This window comes from Simochromis diagramma, unplaced genomic scaffold, assembly GCF_900408965.1.
Source record: "Simochromis diagramma unplaced genomic scaffold, fSimDia1.1 OVJJ01000603.1, whole genome shotgun sequence".
NCBI lineage: Eukaryota > Metazoa > Chordata > Actinopteri > Cichliformes > Cichlidae > Simochromis > Simochromis diagramma.
In genome coordinates this window covers 11620981-11644258 of record NW_024387414.1, presented here as the reverse complement: position 1 = coordinate 11644258, position 23278 = coordinate 11620981, and the positions used below count along the sequence as shown (strand labels likewise).

General features: G+C 37.9%; 4 protein-coding genes across 8 annotated transcripts in view; 1 reads left to right on the top strand and 3 right to left on the bottom strand.

The window, feature by feature from the left end:
* Window positions 1-5040, top strand: part of LOC120720979 (FERM domain-containing protein 5-like) — an 80037-nt gene extending 74997 nt beyond the window's left edge. Inside the window, exons 14-15 of one of the 2 annotated variants that reach the window (XR_005693099.1) lie at window positions 1158-1990; window positions 3174-5040. Coding sequence is in view for 1 of the 2 variants with exons in the window: in XM_040010916.1 (XP_039866850.1) it covers window positions 1158-1750 (593 nt within the window). In the remaining variant the exon portion in view is untranslated. Of the gene's footprint in view, window positions 1-1157 lie in introns of both variants that reach the window. The other variant, XM_040010916.1, reaches the window with a different exon arrangement.
* A 1672-nt stretch (window positions 5041-6712) lies between these two features.
* wdr76 (WD repeat domain 76) lies at window positions 6713-12299 on the bottom strand. Of its 3 annotated transcripts, none has more exons than XM_040010917.1 (15): window positions 12121-12297; window positions 11812-11922; window positions 11639-11728; window positions 11382-11474; window positions 11055-11113; window positions 10598-10715; window positions 10350-10451; window positions 10089-10129; window positions 9794-9947; window positions 9393-9551; window positions 9201-9316; window positions 8991-9089; window positions 8704-8856; window positions 8558-8611; window positions 6713-8454 (listed from the first exon to the last, which is right to left on the bottom strand). In XM_040010917.1, the coding sequence occupies exons 1-15, from the start codon at window positions 12163-12165 to the stop codon at window positions 8199-8201; spliced, it is 1650 nt and encodes a 549-aa protein (XP_039866851.1). In that variant the 5' UTR covers window positions 12166-12297; the 3' UTR covers window positions 6713-8198. The 3 variants fall into 3 exon arrangements, with proteins under 3 accessions (XP_039866851.1, XP_039866852.1, XP_039866853.1); XM_040010918.1 differs by having other exon boundaries at window positions 12014-12131; XM_040010919.1 differs by lacking the exon at window positions 8704-8856 and having other exon boundaries at window positions 12121-12299.
* Window positions 12300-12579: 280 nt separating this feature from the next.
* LOC120720982 (pro-cathepsin H-like) lies at window positions 12580-18416 on the bottom strand. Of its 2 annotated transcripts, none has more exons than XM_040010921.1 (12): window positions 17762-18416; window positions 16836-16867; window positions 16594-16699; window positions 16254-16324; window positions 16048-16152; window positions 15244-15330; window positions 15088-15143; window positions 14886-14967; window positions 14726-14794; window positions 14324-14430; window positions 13760-13888; window positions 12580-13674 (listed from the first exon to the last, which is right to left on the bottom strand). In XM_040010921.1, exons 1-12 carry the CDS (start codon window positions 17835-17837, stop codon window positions 13605-13607), a joined length of 990 nt encoding a protein of 329 aa, XP_039866855.1. In that variant the 5' UTR covers window positions 17838-18416; the 3' UTR covers window positions 12580-13604. The 2 variants fall into 2 exon arrangements, with proteins under 2 accessions (XP_039866855.1, XP_039866856.1); XM_040010922.1 differs by having other exon boundaries at window positions 16836-16864.
* Window positions 18417-18537: 121 nt separating this feature from the next.
* LOC120720977 (ras-specific guanine nucleotide-releasing factor 1-like) overlaps window positions 18538-23278 on the bottom strand; it is a 28772-nt gene continuing 24031 nt past the window's right edge. The window contains exons 20-27 of the mRNA XM_040010914.1: window positions 22844-22904; window positions 22639-22745; window positions 22342-22426; window positions 22046-22243; window positions 21278-21357; window positions 21085-21202; window positions 20888-20956; window positions 18538-19770 (exon numbers count right to left, since the gene is read on the bottom strand). Of these exons, the coding sequence (XP_039866848.1) occupies window positions 19678-19770; window positions 20888-20956; window positions 21085-21202; window positions 21278-21357; window positions 22046-22243; window positions 22342-22426; window positions 22639-22745; window positions 22844-22904 (811 nt within the window). The 3' untranslated portion in view covers window positions 18538-19677. The remainder of the gene's footprint in view (window positions 19771-20887; window positions 20957-21084; window positions 21203-21277; window positions 21358-22045; window positions 22244-22341; window positions 22427-22638; window positions 22746-22843; window positions 22905-23278) is intronic.

Below are 23278 nucleotides of genomic sequence, written 5' to 3'. Positions count from 1 at the left end.
TGTATTTCCTTGGACATAGATTACATGATGTGAAGGCTAATTTTCTTCTGGATAAGTTGTGAAAAGCTAGCCATTAAAAAGAAATCCAGCTTCCCTTATGACTGTATTAGCATAAGAGATGTCAGCACAGTGTTAAAGAAAGCACAAATGTACCAGAATATTCTGGCAGCTCAGCAAGCCAAGCTCCAGAGGCTTGTGGAAACTTTGCTTCAGAACTAATTAATAAGGAACAAATGAACGTAATTTCCCTTTAGACCTCCTCTTTTATGTGCTATAAGGGACAGGTTCTTTATATCCACTTTTATAACTATAACTTTCAGACATAATAAGCATGTCTTTTCCAGGCATCTACTAGTTATGTGGATATTCATGAGCAACTATTAATTGCTGCGCATACCTATAAAAACTGTCTATCCAATGCAATGGCACCTACATGTGTGGACTCATAAAGGTAAAGCTATTATTTCCAATATTACCAGATCAGCCTGCAAAAACAACATGTGTCTCGTGTCTCGCACAAAATCTGTGCCAAATAAAACATGTGGATCCATCTACATCCACGCATTGGGGACAGACAACTTCTCTAGGTTTAAGATTAGGGTTAAAGCTTTCCTTTTATAATATTGTTTAATTTAGTTAGGGCTGGATCAGGTGACCCTCAATCCTTCTTTAGTTATGCTGCAATGGGCCTGTTAGAAGAGTATTTCTTCTCCCTTAGTTCTTCACTCTTCTCCACTCATCTGCTTTCATTCTCTTTGTGCTTTCACACAATCTCTACATTTAATCATTAGTTTTATTAGTCTTTGGTTCTCTTCCACAGTGTCACTTTTGTCCTGTCTCCCTCCCTTCACGCCCCAACCAGTCACAGCAGATGGCTGCCCCTCCCAGAGCCCGTTCTGCCAGAGGTTTCTTTCTGTTAAATGGGAGTTTTTCCTTCCCACTGTCACCAACTGCTTGCTCATAGGGGGTTGTCTGATTATGGGGGGGTCTTCTCTGTATTAATGAGAGTGTTTAGTGCTTTTTAGATGAAACTTTGTTATTGTCCTGGATCCCACATCTAAGACAAAATCCCTTTTTTAAGTGGTGCAAGGAGCACCAAACTTCCTTCCGGTTATTGAATCTTATGAACTCCTGTCTTTCCCTGCTGTTTGTGTCAGGTTTGGAGTCCCTTCGAGACAGTGCTCACTCCACACCGGTGCGCTCAGTTTCGCATGGCGACTCCTTCATGCCTTCAAGGAGCCAGACGGTGGATGGCAGTGAGGCAAGCACGTCAGCAGTCATCTCAGATGAGAACTACAGCCCCTCTGACAGCGTGCTGCCTACACCCGTGGCAGAACATGGAATGGAGATGCCTTTGGCTCGTCACCTCAATGGTGCCCCCTGCAGCATTGACGAGGAGGAGTCAGAGGCAGGGACATCGAAAGAGGGGCAGGCCACAGAATTTGGGCACAGCAGGAGAGAACAACGTATGGTCAAGAGGAGGCCCGCAACATCTAGCGAGGTAGAGGAGCTCAACAAGTTTATCCTGAGCGTGTTGCGTCTCTTCCTGGTTACCATTGGACTTCTGTTCGCCCTGCTGCTGCTTCTCATCATGCTGACAGAGTCGGACCTGGACATTGCCTTCTTGAGAGACATCCGCAAGACACCTGAATTCCAGCAGTTCCACTTTGAATACTTCTGCCCTCTGCGGCGCTGGTTCGCCTGTAAGTTACGATGGATGGGAGGTTTCCTTGTTAGTGAGGCAAAGTGAAAACAGACCAAATGACTCAACAAAGGCCTGCGCTCATGGAAATTGGATACAGATAACAGACAGGTCAGAAGAGAAGGCAAGAGGAGAGAAATGGATGGCTCTGTTCCTGATTTCAACTAAGCTTCTCCCAGGAATAATCCTGTCACAAGCCACGTACTGTCCCCTGAAGAGCCTTGTTTATTACGTTTGACCATCACTACGAGGAAAGGAAATGTTACTTTAGAAATTCAGGTCATCAAGGTATTTTATTTTTTCACAAAATCACAGGAGCTGGGTTTAATTTGAACACTGTATCAAGTATGCCTGAGTTCTCTTCTTCAACCACAGATAATAGTTGCCTTTATTTTTTTATTAATTTATATGTTGTATCATCACTGTAATACAAAACGATCTGAGGTGTTGGGGTGCAACTGAGAGTTTAAGACATTTAAAAGATTTAAAAATGGAGGGCAGACTATATCATCAGTTTTTATATCAAATCAACAATATTCATGGTGATTAAATGTTATTATGGCTGCTGTTTTCAGGTGGTGGGCTTAGAGAAAGCGTGAAATTGACGAATAAGCATTACTGAATGTAGATGAGTCCTGAGTCAAACGTGTTTGCAAATATTATAGTTTTATACGATTCTTAGGCAGATGCAAATAGACATTACACATTTCTCCAGATGTACTTTACAATCCCAGATCTGGAACATTCAATTTAAAAACACTGCTAAACGACTAGTTGTAGTAGCTTTGTGACACGGGTGTGTGATGGTGCTGCCCTGACAGAAGACTTTATTAGCGGCCAAACATCTGCTGACAGTTTTTGTCCAGACACTAGGGAACTGTTAACGTTTCATCATCCAATGACTAGAAATTAAGCCTTTTTAAGGATATAAATAAGTAATGGAGTTTATAGGTTTACTGTTTAAGAAATAGCAGCCAAATAACTCTAATAACTACAATGAACTTCTGTGCGTGAGGAACAGTTGTCACTTTGCTGTAGTTACTTTTACAGTAGTTATAAAGGTGATGGGACTATGTGAGCTAGCGCTATAATGGTAGTCAAGTGTCTGGTCAGTTCTTTGACTACTGCAATCTGTAGGAGTAGTTCATCTTGATGTGCAATACTGTTAATATAAAAAAGCAGATCCTTTCTATCAAGGGAAATTTGACTTTGTTTTACCTTTGTAAAGTGCAAATATTAGTGCAATTTTCCAACAGTAAATAGTTAAGAGTTTGTTTTTAGTCGAAGACCCATGTCGAGTGACTGTCATTCACCTTTGTTTAGCTCTGCTGTGTTAAAAAAAAGTTATGCATTTATGTGTAATGGCTGAATATATTTAAATCATTTTTGTACCATCTTGTTAACGCACTGACAGTTCCTCACAGTGACTTTTAATGTACTTGAAGCTGTTTTTCGTTTGTTTTTGTTACAGTGGATCTATGGTTTTCAGCCCTGCACTCACAAATGAGCCTAAGATAAGTCATGTTTACGTCGTTCTGCAACCTTCATCAACACCAACCAAAGAAACCGCTGTTGTCCCATACTTCTGTCAGTTTGTGTCAACAGATGGCAAAATAGTCTGCTGTCCTTCTCCGGCCTTATTTCTTGTATTTCACAGGTTAGCCTACAGTGTGTCTTTACAGCCCAGAGCAACAGAATCAATTCAAACTATGAGGTCACTCTAAAAGTATTTGCCCTTTCAACAAGCCTACAAGTGCTTAGGATGCTGTGTGTATACAAGGAGCAATCAAAAGATTTTGTGGCTCTGCCCATAAAAAAGCAAAAAATCATACCTGATATTAGCTTGGCTTAGGTCACATGTTGCACACATCTGAACGTCTTTCAGTGCTGTTGACATTTTGAGAATGCTCCCTGGAAGTGGTGTCTGACATTGCCCACAGGTAAGTACCTGTGGGCAATGTCATCATGGACCTCAAACTCACGCAGAGAGCTAAGATGAACTTTCTGTTTTCACCCAACCATCATGTTGACTTTCATCACTGGAGATGAGAATCGCAACTCAAAGACCAAACAGTCAACAGTGTTCAAACCTGCAGGCGCCACAACAGTTCAGGAGCTGACCAGTCTATTTTTCATGAAGTTGTACACTGAATAATTCCCCCAGGGTCGACACCGGGTTGTCCCTTAATGCCCTGAAGCTTTAAAGGGGAGCACATTTGAAGCAAACCACCTCAGCTGTGGCAACAGCCAGAGATCCATGCATGCCTTCCCAATTTTGTCTCCCTGAAAAGTTCCTAGATTCCAAAAATGAAATTCAACTTCAAGGGTTAATACTTTCAGACCCTGCGAAGGGAGTGAGCAACAAGCCATTTTTTGAGTTTTTGCCCCTAATAAAATATCTCTTTGGAGCTGCAAAACATATTCAGACCTTATAATGAACATGACACAGCCTGTTAGCTATGGATTATCAACATTAATAACTGATACAACATGCAGTAGGGATTTATATGAATATAAATATATCAAATAAATATATGTAACCTTGTATTTTTAACATTAATACCATGTTTTTATTGTATTAAAAACGTTTAGAAATTTGTTAACAAGAAATAAAACTTTTAAAAAACTACTTCCATGTAAAAGCCAACCTCTGTTTGGGCAAATTATTCAAACTGAAAAAAGTCTATTTTAATTATTAGTTTGAATTTGAATTATTATTTTGATAATTGGCAATGAAAGAAATGAACCCTAAAAACATAGCCATTGCTCATTTTCATTTCAAAGTATTTTTTGTCATAACCACACGCAGCTCCGCAGCTGCAAGCTGGAGTCCCGTAGAAGATAAAATGCACAATCACAAATGTGCAATTGATAAATTAATGCTTTAAAGCAGAGATGTCAAATTTACATTGTGGGTCACATTAAAGCCTATGCTTATTTTAAGCAGACCAGTGAAACTCCCCTTTCTGTCAGTGTAAAGAAGTTTACCTTAACCCTTAATCCCTGAGATATCGCAATATCAGAAGAAAGTGAAATTTCAACAATGTGTTTCAGTTTTTCTGCATGATAAAGAAATGCTGCTGTAAGAAATGAAAGAAATCTGTCAATATGACTCTTTGGACTTAAATTGTAAGAAATAAATGCATGAAATTACATCTCACCGCCCAAACTTAATGTAATTATCAAACAAAGTGACCTAATTTCTATCAGGTATGGTTTATACACTGTTTTTGTTTTGTTTTTTTGGCAGAGTTGCAGAATTTTTGGATCGCACCTGGTATGGTACAACATGCTGAATAGACATGTCATACAAAAAAAAAAAAAAAAAAAGCATGAATTATGTATGCAAAAAAAGAAGGCTAATACCGGCAAGTGACTACTTAGAGGATTTCAGTTTTGCAGGTTCCTGTAGGTGATTTAGAAAGTTGATGTGTTCAAATCTTATTCAAAGTTAACACAAGAATGATTGCTTTGAGAGTTGCTGTAGTGTTCAATGTGGAGCTTTAAATGCTGGTTTTATTTTTGTACCCAGAGTGAAAAAAACAGAAGTATTAGCACCAGTGTTTTCCCCTTTTAGCACAAAGTTTAGAGAACAACATAAGCATCTAATGAAATATTTATATTTTAATTTAAAAAAAACAAAAACACAAAAATAGATTTTGGGGTTGTTTTCAGACTTGACTTATTTAACCTCCTAGGACCCAGCGTCCACATATGTAGACATCACATTTTGGGTTGTGTAGACCAAAATACTAAATTTTCCTCTACAAGGATCTGATATCAACATACGAGGACACGATACTGCCACTGTTCTAGCGAAATTTAAAGTGAATGTCCTAATATGTGGACCTCTTTTTTCTCAGAAACAAAAATGAGGTAAAAAAAAAAAAAAAAAAGCACGTAATTCTTTGTTTTTACATTCATCGGGTCCCAATCAGCCCAAATAGCAAAGCGAAATTAAAAATGCGAAAGAGTTCGGGTCTTAGGAGGTTAATTTAAATGGTGTTCTGTGGTTTTTGATTGATGCGAGGCAATTGTGTATTGAAAAATACGGCTAGTAAAGGAGAACATTTAGCTTTTTACTCACCTTTATGTCGAAAAATCTACAACTAAAGCAATCTGAGCAATAAATGTCAGATGTAATAACCGTAAACTACAAAATGTTTGTCTCAGTCACACAAACTGTTTTAAATCCCCTCAAAAGGTGAAACGTTTTGCAGATGTATGCGTGTACCAGCAGTGGTAGAGACCGCTCTCTGCGATACAGAAACTTCTCCAAAAAATCTTTTCATGTAAATCGTGTTTGGTTGTCTAATCTTAGACTAATTTTTGACTGAGTTTATAAATGTATCACATACAGGTTTACTTGGCAGAAACAACTTAACACCTGACGGCACGGTCAAGATTTCCAATGGAAGAAAACAGGTATATTTTTAAATAATTTAAACAGCATTAGTAGCATTTTTAACTGCCTGAACCTTTCCTTGTGCAATGTAGTTCACTGGCGCGGTGACCAAGGGGTAACAGTTCCACTAATAAGCAACTCTTGTTTTCAGTTTAATGAATGATGTAAACAAGGCCTCAGACATGGCCTTACTGTAAGCTTCCTTCCTGTACCATGGCCCTGCACATGGAAATGTCTCTGTAAGCATGTGTCCTGCATTTATTACCTCCAAACAAGACTGCTTATTTCCAATCACTGAAGGAGGACTCGTGTAATCTATTTATGAATAAATATCATCTATTCTTGACAACTGGCAGCTAGTCTGGCTACAAGTTCAATTCTGAAGTCACAGAAGGAGTAAATAAAAGCATTTAGTGTGAAATTCAGTGAACAGTGCAACCCAGATCAGCACCATGTGGAGTTTTTCCATTGCATCCCTGCTTGAAAACAGTAAAGTGTGGTCAATCCACGCACGCGCACACACACACACACACACCTTATTTTACCAGCTTCAGGTGATAATGATGCTGTCACTACTGGTGAGATTCACAGCATTCACATGTACAGTATTTTGTAATAAAATGTCTATTTATTATGTTTACTTTACAAATGAGAAAACAAATGAAATTAACACATAACAGGCATTTCCAAAAGCACTTTCACTGACAGAGAGACCCAGTGCAGAAATGACATTTACATCACATAAACCTTACATAAAATAATAAACCATGAATTTTTCGAATTGGACTCTTATTTATGTTAAAGAAAATCCAAATAAACTCCAAATATCAAAATGAACCAGTCTACACACCGACCTACTGTAACTTGTGGCAATATATGACATTAAGTTTCTCTGTCACTAGTTGTGTCAAAACTGGAAATGTACCTGTCAACAACAATACCGTAGATGAACAGTTGGTTAGTTGTTACCCTGCCAAATAAACATGATAAATCTGTCAGAGTAAAAGGTTTCAGAGGAGAAAATTGATATTTGAAGACACTAAAAACAGTCAGGAGGCACTAATAGAACGCAGGTCTACATGTGCCAGAGAGCAGCCACACAAGCTTTAAACTGAGCTTGTATGACTACTCTCTGAATACTGCCCATGGAAAAGAAAAACAATTAAGGTCTTGCAGCGGCAGCACCCTGCTGTGTGCATGCTTCTTTGCAAGTCTGACAGTTTTAAGAAACACTGGGTAGAATAAGTGAAAGAAGAAAAAAAGGCAGCCATATGAGGAAAATGTGTCTGACATCCACCAAGGACACAATTGCAAACACAGGAGTGGTTTCAAAACAGGCTTATCCTGGAGTTAAGGCTTCATGTCATTTGAGAAGTTGAGCTCATTCAGTCTTCATGAAACTGAAGCATCAACTTACAGTAGGTTGGAGAAAAGAATACATTTGTTTCCTACACTTTACTGAATAAGATTAATGCAAAGATTTAGTGAGACAATCATGTGGCAGACATCCAGTGTGCAGTATAATGTCTGGATGGGGAAAAATTAACAGTAAAACTGAGAAGAGCCAAGCTGCTTTAAACTGGCAACAGCAACTTAAAACAACACAGCATGTTGAGTCAAAGTGGATACAACAGTAGAAGACCACATCCAGTTCCATTCCAAATTTCAGTTGGCATGAAAGTTTTAACTGGAACAAATCTAAATATTATAAGGTGTAAAATGAGAGGAAGCACAAGATAATCCCTTTGTTTAAATCTAATGTAGCTATAAATGTGTATTTTGTGAGCAGTGAGGAAGAAAATTCTGCTTCTTGGCTAATGATCCTGCATTGCCTCACTGCAACATGTCTAAGAATATGACTCACAATTTGATATGATTCATTTCACTGCTTCAGGTGTGTTACTTTGCTTTAGTATAAGAATAGTAATGTATTTAAAGCTCTAGTGAGATACAGAATGAAGATGCTATATTGGAAGACTTGTCTAGTTAGAAGTTCATAGGCTGAAAATCCAGATTGTTACCAAACTGTGTCCCTGCTACCTTGATGAACCGAACCAAGACCGGCTGATCAGACATTTTTTGGTCTTCAATTTAGTCAGAAAAGACGTGAAGGCGTCCCGACGCATTTCCACCCAGCAAGGCATTCCTTGTAGGATGGAAAGCAGTGACAGAGAGGACTGTGCTGAGATTCTCACTGTCCATGAAGGAATGTTGGAGTTGACCGCTTTCATGGAACACCTGCACCCTCCTAGGCTTCATCATGCTCCCCACCACAAAGCAGTCTTCCAGTTTGGGGTCCCACACAGCTGATAGTTTGGTCAGCCAGCGACCTGTTCGCATGTCATGTCTGCCAATTTAGATTGAGAAGGCATGTTGAAAGTACACAGTTATTAACACAGAGATGACTTAAAAGAACAGGAAAAGTTTAAAGTTCAATTTAGTGGATGTACCTGATGGTTGTCAGCAGGGGAGATTTAGTAGTCAGTGTAGATGTGTCATATATCCTGTTAAAATAAAGAAAGAAAAAAAGACATTGTGTTGGAACTGAAAAAAAAAATTAAGCATATACAGCATGTCAGTGATCCATCAGCTTCACCTTATATTGTTATCCATACAGGAAGTAAGAACCCTGTTTCCAGTACAAGGGGAGAAATAAGCACTGGATATGCTTAAAGAGTGGCCATGCAGCTGGGACACTGCCTGGCTTTTGGTCTTCTTCAGGTTTCGACTGTCATAAATACTAACTACCCTGCCAAAAAAAAAAAAAAAAAAAACACACACACACAAAAAACAAAAACAAAGCATACACTTAAAATTTAAAGACAGATTCACATAAGAAATGTGTAAACATTATAAAAATATAAAAATTTAAAAAGCCCATACTTGCTTTCAGCCACCACAAAGTACTGCTTCTGTAAAGGGTGGACGTTAACACAACGCAATGTCTTGGGGTCCAGTGTGTGGAGGGACTCATGGGAGTTTCTGCAGATGAAATAACATACTTATGAAAATGTTTGAGTGCAACATTAAAGTTGTTTAAAAGAAAAGAAAATGTACTACTTTCATTACTTTAAGACAATGTCATTATCTCACCCTGGGGTGCGCCTGTCAACAATGGCAACCTCTCCATACCAGTTCCCGACCACTAGTGTCGAACAGTCATGTGACATGAAGTCAAACGTTTTCAGGCCATCTTCAATATCATACACCTAGAAAACGGACAACCTTTTTTATTCGTGGATCACAACGTAACCAGATTGAACTAAACTAATGAAGGGATCTTACATCATCAAAAACAGCCTTCTCTACGTCCATGCAGCGAAGGGATCCATCGTAGCTGAGGCTCAGCAGTTGTGTGGGATGAGACTTGGAGAATGCCATGCAGCCCACTGGACGGGTGTGGGGCTCAAAGAGCAGGACACCATCATCACCCCAGTCACCACCCTAGAAGAGCATACACATGCAGTAAATCAGTGGTTGGAATTCATTTAAATTAAATAAAGATTTTCAGAGCGAAAAAAACCAAAAAGCAAAAAACAAACCTGAATTCAAACATGAAGCAGGCCAATTAGCCTGAGGAGAACACTTGTGAATTTTTGCAGCCTGACATGAAGCTTTACTGTTGAGACACTTTCTGCCATCTAGTGGTCAAGAACTAATGCATAGTTAAGGCAAAGAAAACTCACCAACTTCCAGAGTCCCACTTTCCCCCACTTGTCGCCCGCAGCCAGCAACAGGCTGCTGGTGCAGGGGTGGAAGGTTGCAGAGAAGATGCGATCCTTCACCACTTTGGCCACTTTGTCCTCATTTACCGTCATATTCTTCAGAGACGAACGGTACCTGTGTTCAGACATCAGTGCACTTGTTTGTTCATCTGTTTCTCAGGTTCTTCCGAAACATCTGACCCTCAGTACATCAAAAGACTCACTTTTTGTAAACTGTGCAGTAATCTTACATCCAAATAAAAATATTAAATCTTACCCTTTTAGGTCAAGCTGTATCTTTTTATCTACTTTTACATCCTGTGAAAAGAAAAGCAATTTCATGACTTCCTAATCGAATAAGAACAGTTACTACAGTGGATACGCATAAGAAATTATGCTTGTGGCTAATATGGGCAGTATAAAGTATTCACATTTAAGTAGGTAAGAAAGGGGGCAACATGTTAAACTGAGTGAGATTGTAAATAAATATTGTATAGGGAAAAAAAAAGGGAAAATATCATAGAAAGCTGACTCTTACCTCAGAGCAGAGCTCAAGAAGTTGTGGAGGCAGCTTGCTTCCTTCTTCCACATTCACTGGATCCATGGGCAAAGGGCCAGAGGGCTTCTTTGCTGGTGAAGACTTGAAAGCAAGTAAACAACTATAATGAGTAACATACCCAGAGAGGAAGAACGAGAAAAAAAAAAAGCTAAAGAGACTTAAGATGCAGCAGTGGAGCTGTGTGAACTGACACATTACAGATGCATTATTAGACTATATGTTGGCACCTGTTCATAAATAAGTGTCCCTCTCGGTTCAGGAGGAAGCTCCAGGATCTCGGCTTCTTTTTTTTGGAGTCGCAGTGATTTGCGAGGTGGCACGACTTCTTTGACAGCAGCATGTGCCCTGCAATCAAAGAAATTTAACATTACAGGAGGCCCAAAAAGATAGGTTTCCTATTTTAACATGACACAGGGTCAGGATAAATTCAAACTGTTTTTCCAAACATAAAACCTTCATAAAAGTTACTTTTTTCTTGTACCTAAGGACGTTGAGTTGACAAGTCTAGTCTTATTTCCTGAGCTTCACAAAGTTCAGTCTCAAAAACAAATACAAAGTATATTATAGGAGCACTGTGATGTTCCACAGAGAATACATGGGAGGGGAAAAACCATGTTGTTCTCATAATTTCTGCACCACTGTGGTTTTCCACAGTATCACGATGCCTGATTATTCCGACTGTACCGTGTGAGACCTCTCTGTGATGGCTTTGGTCGAGTCAGCTGCTTGAACTCCTCAGTGGCCTTTAAAGAAAATAAAACAATAATTGATACTCTGATAATCCAGACAAATGACAGAATCACAGATATGGTCCTTTTCATAAGGATTTATTTCTCACTCATAGTCTACCTGGGTTAATTACACCAGTAAATATGGCTTGTAGCTGGTCTAAATATCTACTGTTGCTGGTCGAATTTAAACTTTATGTTGATGGTGCTGATAGTGATAGGTTTAGGTCCATGAAAGATTTGCAATGCAGATGATAAAGGGCAGATTTAGTCAATAATATACCTGGAATAAGTTGATAGAAGACAGAAAAGCTTGGTTCTGTCTGATGTTCTCCAGGCGCTCCAGTTCATAGGCAGAAAGTCTCCCATACCCTTCCTGTTACACAAAGATACAGCACTGACACACTGCAAGAAAATTGCCGATTTCAAGTCATTAGAAGTTCCTTAAACTACCATGAGCTGGATGACTGAGAACCTGCACAGACACCTTTCTGTCAGTCACAAAGTCGAATTCAAACTGTGCAAAGTTTCCGTACTCACAGGTGCATGCTCCACGTCACTGTTTTCAGCATCCTCCTCATCTTTTGGTTGCTTATTCTGACTACCATTTTCAGCGACAGCTTTTGTTTTCTATCAAGAAATTACGACAGAATTAACAAATCGTCAAGTTTTAAAATGACTGTTCGACCCCATCACTGTGAACGAGCTCTCACCCTTTTTTTCTTGGGAGTTTCATGTTCGGGAGAGTACTGGAGGCGCTTAGGTGCAAAACCGTTTCTAGATGATCGTCGCACTGTCGCCTCGAGATTCTCAGGGGTCATTTCCTGCAAGGTGTCCCTCGTTAACATTTTAGTCAGAGACATTAAGGCACTCATTCAACTTTCTCACCGAAGATTTAGCGAACTCACAACACACCTCCACTTAAAACTGTGCTTCTTGATGCTAATGCTATGAGGTCGCTGCCTAAAACAGGGAGGATAAGTTTAAAAACAGGAAACCACATTAAAACAAAACTACTGTACCTTCACAAGCACAACAGCTTCGCGCTTTGTTCGGAGAGTCGCCATTTTGGTTCATTTACAACGACAGGTACGAGTATTTGTTTGAGAGAAGCGAGACGTGAGCGCCTCACAAGTGACAACTATTACGGTCATGATAATTACAAGGGGGCGCAATTGGCGCCACATGCAGCAAATGTTTTGTAACTGGTCCTCCCCTTCTGTTGTGAAACAGAATCCTGGCACCTGATTGGTTTATATTTTTACGTCACGAGAAGAAAGGTTTAGGTCCCTCCCGCCAACAACCAAGCTGGCCTCAGCTTCTGCTGGGATGATGTCGCCATCTTATGGCAGGATAGGGGAATAGCAGTGAGAGGAAAGTCATGGTTATTTATTCACAAATTGGTTAACGTTTAACAAACAAACTGCCAATGTTTGTCAGTGGATAAAACAGAAAATCTATATATATGAGAGAAACACACATTACATTAACTTTTTTATTTGCAAAGTATACAGAAATAGATTAAATAGATAATCAAAAACCTAAAATATGATTAATTGTCCTGATTTTGGGCCTCATAAGATTCTCAACAAATGTTCTATAATCAACAATGGTGCATAAAAATAAATGCTGCTGTAAAATCAACATGTAATCTTTATTTGTTTAGTTTGGCATGTAATTTGCAAAGGCCTGCAGGGTCTTGAGTTGAAATATGTGGCCTGTATTGTTTTCATGGAGCACTATAGGTCATGTTAGAAAAATCTGTTTTTCACTAATGCAGTTATTAAAGTATGATATACCATATTGATTATTAATCAGTAATTAATCTATGTATGCACCCACTGTAGCCTCTTGACAGACATTAGTGATGAGGTTTTACACACAAGCACTGCTTAGACCATGTTGAAACACACTATTTAAAATGAATTTTGTAAACATTGCAAGATCTTTTGGAAAAACATACATATCCACATAGTTATGTTTTTTATCACATTTTTTTAGGCTTGTGGAAAAACAGAAAAATAGTTCTGTGCTACACTTACCTATGCATTTTATAATACACATGCACATAGCTACACTGAAACGTCTTCATCTATTATTGTGAGAGAGACTGAATGGGGAAAGGGTGTTTTAATGTAATAAACCTGTGCAAACATGATGATACATACTAGTCAAGATGCAGTATAGCTAAGTGCACAAGAATGTAGTTAGAAAGAAGTACTGTATATCTGTATTAATGTAAAGCATATGCTTCCTTACCCAAAAAATATAATTATTAAAATGAGTTTGTGTCTTAAAGTAATGACTGAATTTTTCTTTCCTTGCATTTGACTCAAAATTTTAATGTCTCAGTTTTAATAAAAACATAATAAGGTGTTTAGAAATTAAACTTCCAGAAAACATGTTAGAAACCCTAAGTTGACATCAGGCCTTTAGGCTGAATAAAATACATTTCGATACACACATACTCAAGAGTTTCCATTTTGTTGCCCTTTTATTTAGATGCTTAAGGTAGCGGGTAAGAAGAGCAGGCAGCCAGTCCACACATGTTTTTTCCACGCTCGATCAAAAAATATCTGATGAAATAAAAAGGAGAGATATCAGCAATTCTTGCAAGCTGTTACAAGTCATAAAGCTCGGATACACACAGACTATATTTACCCATCCTTTCCCCAGGCTGTGCCCCAAGAGTTCTTCACAATCCAATACGGCACGTCGTTCTTCTCAGTGCCATACCCCACCGCCAGGACTGCATGATTCACTTTGTCTGTTGTGTTCTTACACTGGGTGCTAAATAGACAAAACTAGATCAATAGTGCACATGTCTTTTGAAGGTTGAGTGGGCAGATTGTCTCTTTCAATATTATATTACAGCCTACATTTGCAAAATATGTGGTGTAGCTGACTTATATACATAAAATATAAAATATTTTATAATCTTTTCAAGCTACTACTATGACAGTCATCATAGAGACATTTCTTTATACACAGTCCCCCATTTGTAGTTTTCAGAGGCTTAAAAACAATTGTTTTATACTTCTTTGCAAAGGATTTTATCCAAATAGTAAAAATATGTTGTTTGTCTGTCTAAATTAGTGTATAAGTAACAGAAACAAAGTGGGGCTAGTATATTCTGGTCTGCTCTTAAAATCCCAGACCAGCTCTACTTCTTGAATAGTAGTATATGCATAAGTGCTTGTTGAGTTATCAAGGTCCTGATCTCACCTGGAGTAAACACCTTCTTTGTAGTGCTTAAAATCAGCGGTAACGTCAAAGCCAAAGGTGACAGGATTGAGCCGGGCCACTGCATCGACCATGGCCTTTTCATCATACTGTGAATGGGCATACACAAATTATAACATGTACCTGAGCAGGTCGATGTATGAGGAGTTCCCTATTTACTATAAAACAGTTGCTTTTTTTAATAGTAAAAATTAAACTTCCAGAAAACATGCTTCAGACAAACTGCTTCAGATTATTTAAAACGGTTACTCTATTTCCCCCAATGGGTAACAACAAAGACACACTTTACTGTATTGATCTGTTATTTTGTTAACCAGCATATGCAAAGGCACATTTATTGTACAGTTTCATCCACAGTGCAATTTTATTTGTTCACACACTCACACTTGTTATATTGACAACATCTCGGACAAACGCAGCTGCAAGTGAAGGCTCAAAATGGCATTTTCCCTCCTAAAACAGGAAAGATAAAACTTTTTTTTATTGTATATTTTATCATATGTAAAATATAAATAAATAAAGATTTTACTCTCAAAAATAATACAAAGGCTTTGTAGGGATAATCCTCCTCTCTCATGAGACCTTTGCTGTATTTGATGTACTCGAATGCCTGACTGGGGAGCCCACTGCAATAAACCACACAGCCTTTGATTGGTTGAAATTCTATACTTACATTATTATGCTGTTTCTATAACATAAAATGTCTCACATGTTATAGTTACAGGCCAGACAAACATGATTCCTACCCAAAGCATCCATAGTTGCTATAATTTCTGGAACAGTCCAGCAGCTGCTGCTCAGACTAAAACAGAGATAAATAAAGAGCATTCATCATATATACTCAGAAACAGTGGATACTTTTCTTCTGCCAGCTATATTAGTGTATAATACTAAACTCTTACCAATTGTATTAGTTTCCCAGTAGCAATAGCATTCACTGACTCCAGACAGCCAGTGGTGGAGAAGGTCCAACAGCTGCCACAAAAACCCTAAAGATACAAACACGACACAACTCAAACAACTGATAATGCGGTTATGTTAAAGAGGCACTTCACAAATATTTAAATGATTACCATGATAATTTTTGGTGCTGTAAAATGTAAATAAAAACAAAAGGAACCATCTGTAAATCAAACTCTCTATTTGGAATATTTAATAATATCATATATTATAGAATATATTCTCTCAGAGGTTGTGACTGAGGTATGTTGTTTAAAAAAATTTGCACATGTAGAAAACATATATCTTTATTTGTTTCTCACTTATCACTTTAGTCATGAAATGTGTCCCATCACATGTTTCTCATAGAATATAACTGTAAAAATGAAAGTCAAAAAAGGGTAAATATTATAACTTACACGGAGAAACATAAGAGTGGCCACTTTTATAAGTAAATGCAAAGTTGTTTATGTTGAAGCAAAAAGAAATGTCGAAATGTTTTTCCTCTCCTTTCATTACATAAAAAAATCTGACACTGTGTATTTGTTCGGAAAGGTGCTACATGTTTAAGGTTTAGCAAAATATTTCTGGAGATTAAACACAAGACATAATGTTTTTAGTAAAGCATGGTTTGTTCTTCAATGCAACTCAAAGAAAGCATGATAAAATACAGGCTTTGCACAATATTGTACTTTGCACAATATTTCTTTAACAAAAGGAGAATATGGCTATAAAGGCTTTAAGAGCTATAGAACGTATGAGGATACCTGGTTCTTCACAGGAGTCACAAAGTCGCCCTTCATCCTCCAGTCTACAAACTCAGGATAAGGACCTGTCCTTTTGACATGACTGCCTTTAGTGACTGAGCAAGTCTAAAAGATGCGAAAAATCAAAAGATTTTTAAAGGAAATAAAAGACAAACTCTGTACAAAAGCACCTGTTGTGTGAAGTGTTATAAAATTAGGTAATTTACCGAAGGTTGCGTGAAAAGGTAGAATTTCTTGAATTCCTCAAATGTCATGTCTGAGAATTGGTTCAGACCCACTAGATTAAAACATGAAGAGCAAGGTGAGAACTGGATGATAATTTTTATAACATTCTATAGCAGTAAATGTTTTTTATTTTATTTATTTGTTCTTCATTCTTTGAGGAACATTTGCAGTATTTTGTTGAATCTATGGCAACAAGAACGAATGCTGTTCTGAAGGCCAAAGGAGGTCCAACCTGGTATTAGTAAAGTGTACCCAATAAAATATCCAGTGAGTGTATATTGCATATTTTAAGGCAGAAATTGGAGCGGAACTATACTGTACTTGTGAAGGAGTGATTCCCAGCATTGTGCCGATCAACTGTCCTCTTATTTTGAGTGAACACATGAAGTCTGTGGTGATATTCCTCAGTGCCATAAACTTTGTTGTGCTGCACAAAACCCCAACATAAAAAAGACATAATGAAACAAAGGAAAGAAAATTTTAACTATGTTTAACGATATACAAAAAACCAAAAACGTCAGAATATAAAGGTCAAAATCTCATTAGTTTAAAAATACACATACCTCTGAAATCCACTGCTTGAAAGCATATTCTTCTAATGGGAAAGAAAAATTTTAGTGGATTAAGTAACACTTAAAATGGACCTGTTATGCTTTTCTTGATTTCTAACAGACAAAGGCTGTTGGAAATATTAACATCAGAGGTGTATGTACAAGTAACCCTTATGAGCCAAAAGCTTAGGCTTTATCCTCATCTCAACACTCTTCTAATCTTACATGAACATCATTCAAATCATTAGCATCATTGGATCTGTATGATCTCTGTGTTAGCGAGAGCAGAAATCCCTAATATGATCATCTCAGGCAAATATCTCTGGCCCCACCCAGCTGCTGTTTAAAAAAATCCCCTGTCTAAAACAGCAGGTTTTAGAGGATCAACTACTTACTGGGCTACACTGAGGACCAGCAGGAAAACTACAATCTGAACCATGCACAACTACCTAAGTAGAATTAAAATCAGGGAAATCTGGTTACCAAGTACTACTCCTAAGTACAAATTTTAAGCACGTTATCCATTCCTCATGAGCACATCAGCAAACTGTCATTTTCATTCGACAGCTGTAATTTCACATAAATTGAGCACAAAACATTTAGAGTGCTCATATGAAATATGCTTTCATAAACCTTTTAGAAAAATGGAAAATAGTATTAGCTTCATCTCTTCAGTGAAAAGTAGCAAAATTAAACTTATCCCACAAAAAATGGAGACCTTGGTTTCTGCATGACTGCTTTTACAGTATGTTACTGAACATTTTGTTAACAGGATTCAAGGACTGTTAACAAAATGTTAACAGTCCTTCACCCTTTTCTCTGCCTTTTCAATTTCAAGCAACTGAATTTCAATTCTAGCAACTGCTGCTGCTGCTGAAAGAAATGTAAAGTTTTAAAATAAACAACAATAAACTGCTGAAAACCTGGCAAACACTTACCTTTGACTGAAATTAAAGGTGATAAATGGACAAAGCTAAAAATGACAGTAATAAACCACACAACAGTCAGAGCCATACTCTCCACAGCAGATTACAGCAAGCTTTAAGGGCATCACATGACTTGACTTCTTTTTATGACTGCTTAAGAGCCCCTACTACTGAAACCCCCCTTTGAATTTCCCCCAGCAAAGCAACAGTCGTAAAAGGTTATGGTCCAGTGCACCCAGTTCAGAACATAGTGTTAAAACAAACAGTGCAGCCTGTGAGACACTTCTCCCCCTGAGAAAGAATAGATTTATTAACAAGAGGTAATCAGGAAAGAATACACTTTTATACAAAACTGGAAATACTACTCAAGCTTTTGAAATAGACTGAAAGATAATTCTCATATCACTGGGTATTGCTCACTGCAAACATTTGATGTGCCTGTTAGAGAGTAAAGATTCATGTGCAAGGGTGGGGTTTAAATACAGTACACATACGGTTCTAGGTATAGATTCCATTTGAACACGTCAAAGTGGTACATGCCTGCCACTTAAGCTTTAGATGTTTTTCTATACAAAGCCTGTAAAAAATACATATAAATATTTCAAGAAGAAGCACAATATTACTACTGTATAGTTCCTGCTAACACATTGGAATAGACAGGATACAGAATGTGTTACACTTATAAGTTGTTTTCAACATTTGTTTTAAAGTATCATACACAGAAAAGTTATTACAGAGTTGAACGATCATAAGGATAACACATTTCGAGGGATATGTTTTTTTTTTTTAACACGTTGCACGTTAGGAAATGCATCAGACTGCCTGTACACAGTACTGTACACAGTAAATATTTCTGCTTTATCGGCAAATCGTAGAACAAAATAGTTTACATACTTTTGTGGAATATAATCCATTTCATGATTAAGGCAAAACCATAATGCACTGGCCAAAGAGGATTAACCATAACAACTATGCTATCACTGTCTGAGTGTAAAAGCTGGGAATTTAACTTCCTGAAGTGGCTCAATCTTGGTTACATCTGCTACATACATTGCCCGGTGCTTATACTGTATATACATCATGTTGCCCACCAGGGGAATTATGTCATAGTAAGCAAAGCATAAAAACCCATCTCTCCAAACAAAGAAACAAACAAGCTTATCAGCCAATCGGCAGGTGTCAGGTTGACTCCAGCACTTTCAAATCTCTTGTTACTCTGCGGCTACATAAAAACATCAGAGCACATGATTCAGCTTCATCCGCTGCAGCGGTCTCACTTTTCCTCCCTCTCTAAGGTGGGACAAGATGGACTGAAAGAGGAAAAATGTTATCCAGATTTGATAGTCTGATGGTTTTAATCATTAAGATTTTCATAAAATCAAATCCTATTTTTGATATTATTACTTGCCTGAATTTTGTTGCAGTAGCATTTTAATATATTTACATTCAGCAAGTCCCTCGTGATCATTGCAAATATTGTTATCAGCCTTGTTCAGTTCAAATCAAACCAAGTCCTCAAGAATCACACAGATTTATATGGAAACTTGTTTAAAAATAACTCCAGTTGTGTTCGGTTCTCTCTTGATTTGGGGGAGTTAATCTTTATGTGGTAAATGTCAACGTTTCTTGCGAATGAGAACCATTTGGTGGTGCACGTTCCCTTTAGGATATGGCTAAACGAATTTAAAAAATAACTTAATGTTAACATGATATTTAAGACAATAAATAACATATAAATACTCTGTAACTATAGAAATAAACCTCTCTGGACTTACACTCAGTCTCTAATAACGAATATACACGAGTCCGTGGGGAGCATATACTAAAAGGGCACTGCCTACTCTGTCTAATACAAATAATAGTAAATATACATTTTGATATATTGTTTATGTACACTCAATATGAAAGCAGAGTGAGAGAGATCATCTTCATGATGAAGTTTTGGGCTCGATTCTCAGGGATGCTTCATACAGGCTCTCCTCATCCAGCACATTACTGCGGTCGAGCAAGTACTTTGTCACCTAAAAAAAATAATAATAATAAGGAAGACACAGAGAGAGCGGGTTATTCACAGTTTATTCAAGGTTTCCTTTTCTTAGGCTACACATTTAAAGCAGGAAATGTTGTGTGAGAGCAAGTTCTTTTAAAACAATAGCTGCACTGGTCAGAAAGTACGCTGGTTACTGTGGCACAAATCCAGTCACTTTCTATTATAAATGTTGCATTCTTAGGATTCACTAAAATGTGTCTGCAAGTGTACAGGTTTCACTAATTTTCATCGTTTTATCTTATTTTCAGTTGAAAGGCACGTGTAAGATGGCCAAATCAGATCGGATTCATCATGATAGTAGATGGTACGCACAGCTGCCCACAGAGCAAGAAGATGACTGCGTATTGAACAGTTTGGAAAAACATGCAGTCATGAGGCTTTGTCTGAATGGGTGTAGTAATGATTACACAGAACATTGGCTGGAACATCAGCTCGTTGAAAGGAAGAAAGTTTCTAGTTTTGATACGTTTTTTTCAACTTGACACATTAATTAAAAGGCAAAAAAATAAATAAATAAGACCAAAGGAAAACTTTCTGACTATGAATAAACTTCGGCTAATCCAAAAGTTGCAGAATTTCAGCAAAGCTGCTCATAGATCATTGCCTGAAAGTCCAGTTTGTCTTTCTTGCACTCGTGTTTCTCTAAAACTAGCTGGATCTTGAGAAAATAGTGATCCTTCAACTTGATTTCCATATCAGTCAAGAAGTAATAAAAAACTTGTTGCACAACTTGTTTCCACTCAGCATTCTCCCTCAGACTCCTCCTGAAGTTACAGCAATACTCTCAGTTGACAGTCTCACCTTAGGGCATGACTTCACACTGCACAACCATGTGAGTAAAAAAAAAAAAAGGTCTCATCACCAGTGATGGTTCTCCACACAAAATTTGAGTTAGACTGAAACAGGACTTCCAGGAAACGATCTAAAAACAGCAGCAGAGCTAAAGGCACAGAAGCATTGTACGAAGAAAATGGTCTGGCAACAGCCAGTTCCTAGAACGTTTTGAGCACGCCTCATAGAGCAATACTTGACAAATCCAGACAAGAAATAGAAAGCTGCAAAACAATGAAAATGAACAGTAACTTCACCTTTGGTTGATAATCAATCTTGTAAGCTGTTTGCTGAAATTGTCGTATCTCTCTGATAATGTGAGATATCTGTAGAAAATTACAGAAAATCACATAAAAGTCAAACGTGTCCACCCATGAAGAATAAATAGATGAATCACATGCATGTGAAAAACACCTTACACAACAGCACAAGGTTAAAGTTAGATGTTCTGTACCATTCTCATCTTGGAGAAGTTGACAAGGTTGTCTTCAGTGTAGTTGGGTGTTCCCTCCTCAATGAAAGCCAAGTCAGTCAGGTACATTCCCAGGTAGGGGACACATGGGGGGTCACAGCTGAAGACACCAGGCAGGTCAGAGAGCCAGTTAACACAAAACGTTTTTAAAAAAGTAAAAAGTTGGTTTACTTACTTCTTCAGAGCTTCTCTCAGGTTTTTGAATCTGCCTTCTGATGACACCAGCTTCTGTAACTTGTCAATCACAGTCTTTGTCTAGAACATAGATCAGGGGAAAAATGTTACTGTCACAACCTCGAAATTTAATCGGAATCTTTATTAACTGAAGAAGACAATGACAGGATTGTTTGAAATGACCATTAGTAGACTCTCTTAGAGCATCCTGACTTTCATTCATTTTGTTCAACTTAAAAAAAAAAGTCCTTGTTTCATCAAGGCAACATCCTGAAGCTGCTAGAAATGCTGATTGCATTCATGAACTGTGTACATGTTAAGTATCTCTCTATGCATCTCTGACTAATTAGGACGTTTTATTTAATTTATGGTACATGGCCTGTGTCAGCTTGGTCGAGCGACCATGGAGGAAGATATCCAACGTAAGAACCAAAGAGTCAAGATGACCTTTCAGGAGTATATTTATGCAAACTGTCATTCAAAACACCTTCCACATCACCATCCTACAGCCTTTTTGACCGAATGGAACAGACAGACTTAAATAACCTCACAGAATATTCCACTAATTGGACTGAACCATTCTGCTTTTACACTCAGGATTCTAGAAGATACCACATAAAAAAACTCCCACCAATAATCAAATTATGAATAAATAAATGAATAAATAAGCAGCCAGGGATCGTACTGCCAACCTTCCAATTAATAGATGACCTGGTCACCCTCCAGAGGCACCCCAATTATGAAAGATCATATGAAAAATTTCTAATACCTGCTTGGAAACTTTGAGCCAGGTCTTCTTGAGGCGAAAGATGGAGCTGCGATTGAGAGATGATGTGATCTCCAGCACAGCATTGTAGTTGTGGAGGCAGCGGCAGATATCGGCCACTGCCACCCATTTCTCAATCACGGCCACCCGCATGTTGACATCATCCCATTGCAGGATCTCTGTGGCAATCTTGTTACTGATCTAGCAAGAAAAGAAACAAATACACATTGATAATATCTACAAATGTTCCGTATCTTGCCCTAAGATATCTATCTAAATATCTTTAGATTAATACTTACATCATTAAAATGCTTGGTAGTTGTCATTATGTATGGAGTTCTCTCATTCTTGTCGTTCTTCATCCAGCCCTGACCGAAGAACTCCCTGTACAAAACAAAATGTTTACACAGAATGAACAAACACATCACGCAAAAAGATATTTCAACATTTCACGTGTGTCCTTCTCTCTATCCTCCCACTCTAACCTCTACAATTTTTATCTGTTTACCTTTGTTTGTGTTCTTGTATACACACCTGAGTGTGTGACTGTATGCGTGTGCACTGTATGTGTGTGCACTGTATGTCTGTGTACTTACTCATATGGGATGGCCTTGAAGACCAAGTGGTCCAGCAGTGTGAGTTGCTCAGCTATCTCCAAGGCTGAATGGCTCTCAAATGGTTCAGTCTTAGAGTCCTCCATGGCCTGACCACAACAACAAGCAGAAAAAAGTATTACCACAACTAAAGTATAGAAAAAGAAGGGTTTTATTCTGAAAAGGCTTTTTTGTGGTCTTTTCTCACCATTTGTGTGATCTCTTCGAGGGTGACCTGGTTGTCTCCAGGATCCTCCTGGGTTAGAGTTCTACACCGAAGAAGACATAACTGTTATATGATCTTTGATAGATGTTTTTTTCCAAACAATCCTATAACATTGATATAAAAACCCCACTTAAGGAGCTATTAATTTCTCGTTTTTATTCCTTTTTAGTTTGGCTTCATAATATTTTGCACAAATACTTTATAGGGACAGGTGTTTTAGATAGCTCCTGTTTTGTGATGTTGCACCCATTTAAAAGTCTAGTCTGTGTTTCACAGAGGAACAGATAATACTTCTGGGGCTGACGCTCAGTAAAATAAAGTTGAAAATTTAGGCCGAGTTCTGGGCTGATGGATTGTATCTCCGGTTCCTGTTGTTACTACATAAAACAAGTTTTTGTCTTGACAAATCCACTTGCA